This window comes from Tasmannia lanceolata, unplaced genomic scaffold (assembly GCF_043159265.1).
Source record: "Tasmannia lanceolata isolate RefF3 unplaced genomic scaffold, GAP_Taslan_0.1 ptg000008l, whole genome shotgun sequence".
NCBI lineage: Eukaryota > Viridiplantae > Streptophyta > Magnoliopsida > Canellales > Winteraceae > Tasmannia > Tasmannia lanceolata.
Genome location: NW_027518685.1, coordinates 18,393,330 through 18,397,236, shown reverse-complemented (window position 1 = coordinate 18,397,236; position 3,907 = coordinate 18,393,330). Strand labels below are relative to the sequence as shown.

Below are 3,907 nucleotides of genomic sequence, written 5' to 3'. Positions count from 1 at the left end.
ATTTTTTTATTTAGACCAATCTATTCTTGCTGTCTATTGCATCTGCTGGTATTGGTTCATCGTCTGTGGAACTCTAATCAGTGGTAAATCTCGGATCCCAAAAATTACAGATTACAGTACTATTTTCTAACACAAGTCCCGCAACACCATCCAGCCACTCATCACAATCTGTAAAAATATAAGATATATTAGGGCGCGCTAATGCTCAATACATAAACAAGCTAAAGAGATAACAATTTACAAAATGCAAAACATATTTCTAACAGTCCGTAAACATGGTTTCCAAAACATGATTCATATGCAAGAATGGTAAAACACAAAGAAAACACCAATATAGAAATACAAGTTATGGACAATTGAAGTTGTTTAAGTCCTCCCAAATGCAAATTTCATGTCCAAATTGTGGTGCAAATCACCCTACAAATTATATTACCCCAAATCAATATTCAGGCTTAAATACACATTATTCAAGGCGAGATGTTCCCCAAAAATCAACTCCATAAACCAAATCGCGGCCCGGCCAGCACCTAGGGTTCGGTCGGCCGAAAGTCCCTTCGACCGGCCGAACACGTGATTCTATAAATTTTCCAAAATGAGGCTCAACTTCATTTTCTGGCTTTTTTCCCCTTATATTCTATATCACATTCTTAAAACATCAAAGAACAGTTTATAGCCTAAACCTTAATTCTTTTAGGTCCCTTTTTCATTAATTGATGTCGACCGATGCGGATTTGCCAGGACTTTTGCAATCAAAGATCCCTTCGAACTCTTCAACACGCCGAAACCTCTTCAGGCGAAGGACTACAATGAAACACACCACTAATCATCCCTAATCATTGTTTTTAATTAATCAAAATGATACCTCTGCCTAGATTACTATTTAAATTGATTTTCTTACCTCGAGGATCAACTTCTGGTGCTAGAAATCTCCCCAACCGCTACTCACTCCTCTCTTTCTTCAATGAAATCAAGACACTAATATCCAAAACTCTTTAATAGTTTCCAAGGGAACATTGCATATGTTGCTATCATCGATTAACAAAAATAAGATCTTGAAGCGAAAGAATTTCAATTTCACGTCCACGGCAACCTTTACATCTCCAACCGAGAGCCACTTTCCTCTTCATTAATTCTAAGGGAGAAATTCCCATTCCATTTAAAATAGTAACTTGGAAAAGAAACTAAAGCTAAATATACCAACTTGGCCTAGGATTTCTGATAATATAAATATTCTTAAGTTCTCCTGTGTCACCATATTTCTCCAGAGGATACCCTAGAAGTAGAGAGAGGGGCAGCTGAAAGAGAAGTCTAGCATTCACGAACTGATTTTCGAGGTAAGGGATTAAGTTCGACCATTACTATTCATTTAATCTCGATGATCTTCTATAAAATAGATGGTTTAATGCTTGATTTGGAAGCATGTCCGTATTCTTGCTGTCGACGCCTGCCCAGTGAGGTTCCATCAACCCTTTTTCAAACTTGTAGGGATCCGTGTTCACCGCAAGGATTCCAAGGAGGTTCACATAGGGACACTCCGTCAATGAAGGACGAGAAGAGAGTTAAAACTAAGTAATTTAGCATTTTTCGAATGTGAGATTTGGGATTTTTGAGAAAAATTAGGCGCTAGGGAAAAATCCAAATCGAACTGTATGGTCGACCGTCCCAAAGGCTCCACCGGGATAGTATTTTTTTAATTTAGAGAAAGGCCCCTGGGGTTTATTTTAGGATCAAATCACACCAGAATGAAATTAAACCTAAATTGAGATGATCTTGACCATTAAGTGTAGATTTTACTGGATCGAGGGAATTTTATACTTGAGAACTCAAACAACGACAATTATAAGTAACTTGTCTTCCTATATCAGTGTTTTCTCATGTTTTATGCGCATGCATTTCAACCATATTTTTTATAAACATGTCTTATGGGTTTATATATTTACATGAATTATCATTGATGTGTATTTCAGCATGTGGAAAATTAAGGATCAAGCGTGACATGTTGTTGTTATGCATGGTTGATGCATTATGAGATTTTCTATGGAAATGTTTAGGTTCGATTGGACTGTGGTGATGTGAATTGATCACGTATGCCCTCAGTCTGGCTATGATGGGTTTTCCCTTTTCCCTAATCCAATAGGGGATGTGAAATTGGTATGTAGTCACGATAGATCAGTCCACTACCTTGACAATAGGAGATGTGAAATTGGATCCCTTGCCAGTAGGTGATGTGAAACTAGTTGTGACCTCATTTGACCGATTGCCTTACCTTGTCTAGTAGGTGATCAATTGTTGAAGATCAAAGAAAATGTAGAAATCAGATCACAATTAGAATTTAGAATTCACGGAGATGGGTCATTGAGATTTGGCAACAGATTATGTGTGCCGAATGATGCATTGTTGAGAGAGAGAGAGAGAGAGAGAGAGAGAGAGAGAGAGAGAGAGAGAGAGAGAGAGAGAGAGAGAGAGAGCTCTTAAGGACTCCATGAAAAACAAGGTTGCATAGGTAATCAATCCCTTGATTTCCAGATTATTACTATTATATTAGGAAATGCAAACTAGTGTGCTTATTTAAATAGACATTATGGAAGATAATGCACGGGATCCCTGTAGGTAGTTGTCTAGTGATTGGGCCCGAACTGTGCCTGAAGAAAATCAACTACTTTCTTGTCAAGGTCGAAGGCCTTGGTGAGAACATCGTCGGAGATGGGCGGGTTTGATCCGAAGACGGCGTTAGCTATGGTGATTATACCTCGGTTCTGACTGTTAAAAGCGGAAATGGCGACCGCATCAGTCTTGCCAACGTTCAATTGGAAGTGAATGAGGCCTATGGGAAACACAAACACGTCACCCTTATTAAGGATTTTTGATATGAGGCGATTTTGTCCATTTGCAAGGTTGGATGTGACGAAACCAACGTAGAGGGAGCCCTCTTGAACTACAAATATCTCAGTGCCCCTCGGGTGTAGGTGGGGAGGGTTTAGACCATAGGGTGCAAAGTCTACGCGAGCTATGGAGATGCCAAGAGTGTTGAGACCTGGTATCCGGAACACATCGACTAAGGTCACATTGGACCCATCTCGATTATTAGTGTTGCCCGGAATGTCAAGCCCTGAGGAGAAGAAATCGCTGGCTTCAGCGAGATTTGCGTCCTTGCAAACCTCGCCATTGACGAACACTGCGAAGGAGAAACATCAAAAAAAGATCAGCCAAGCAAAGGAATAGAGTTTGCACAAACATATGATTATCATTATACTAATGGAATATAAATTAAGAAATAAAAAAATAAAAATAAAAATAAACAATTGTACCCGGAGACTTATTGTCAGCAACACAAAAGTCTTGTAGAGGACTGGGATCAAAGGCAAAGGTAAGAGAAGATGCCAAGGAAAGGAGTACAAATACAAGGAGGGGAGCAGCCATCTCCATTCTATCAATCTAAAGAAGAGTATTGGGGTGCAAGTGTTTTGATGGTGTGGAAGAAGCTTAGAAAGGGTGCATATTTATAGGCAGAGTGAGAGGGGGAGACACATGCCTTAACGGTCATGTGATTTCATGGAAATGGTCTTGTAACTACCAAATCAATATATGGTGTAACAACTATGTTAAATAATCTAATTTTTTATCTAAGTCTTTTCCAGCAAATTAAGAATAGAAACAGTTGCTGACACATTTTTCTCTGTAAAAGTCATTTGAGTTGAAACAAACCTTTTGCTAACTAAATTATAGTACAAGTTACCTGAGTTGAAACAATACCTACCCCTTTTCTTTGAAATGGTAATTAAGATCTAAGTTAATAAATGGTCCTACTAGCTATTTTTAAATGGTAATTAAGATCTAGAGGAAGAAAATAAAAGATCTCCAAGGACGCCCAATTCACTCCATGCCTGGCTGAACGGTTCGCCACACT

The 3,907-nt window shown here is 38.8% G+C and overlaps 1 protein-coding gene across 1 annotated transcript; it reads right to left on the bottom strand.

Moving 5' to 3' along the window:
• Positions 1 to 2,455: 2,455 nt before the first annotated feature.
• LOC143883348 (germin-like protein 8-2) lies at positions 2,456 to 3,495 on the bottom strand. Its single transcript, XM_077386707.1, has 2 exons — positions 3,309 to 3,495; positions 2,456 to 3,175 (listed from the first exon to the last, which is right to left on the bottom strand). Exons 1-2 carry the CDS (start codon positions 3,424 to 3,426, stop codon positions 2,619 to 2,621), a joined length of 675 nt encoding a protein of 224 aa, XP_077242822.1. The 5' UTR covers positions 3,427 to 3,495; the 3' UTR covers positions 2,456 to 2,618.
• Positions 3,496 to 3,907: the final 412 nt, after the last annotated feature.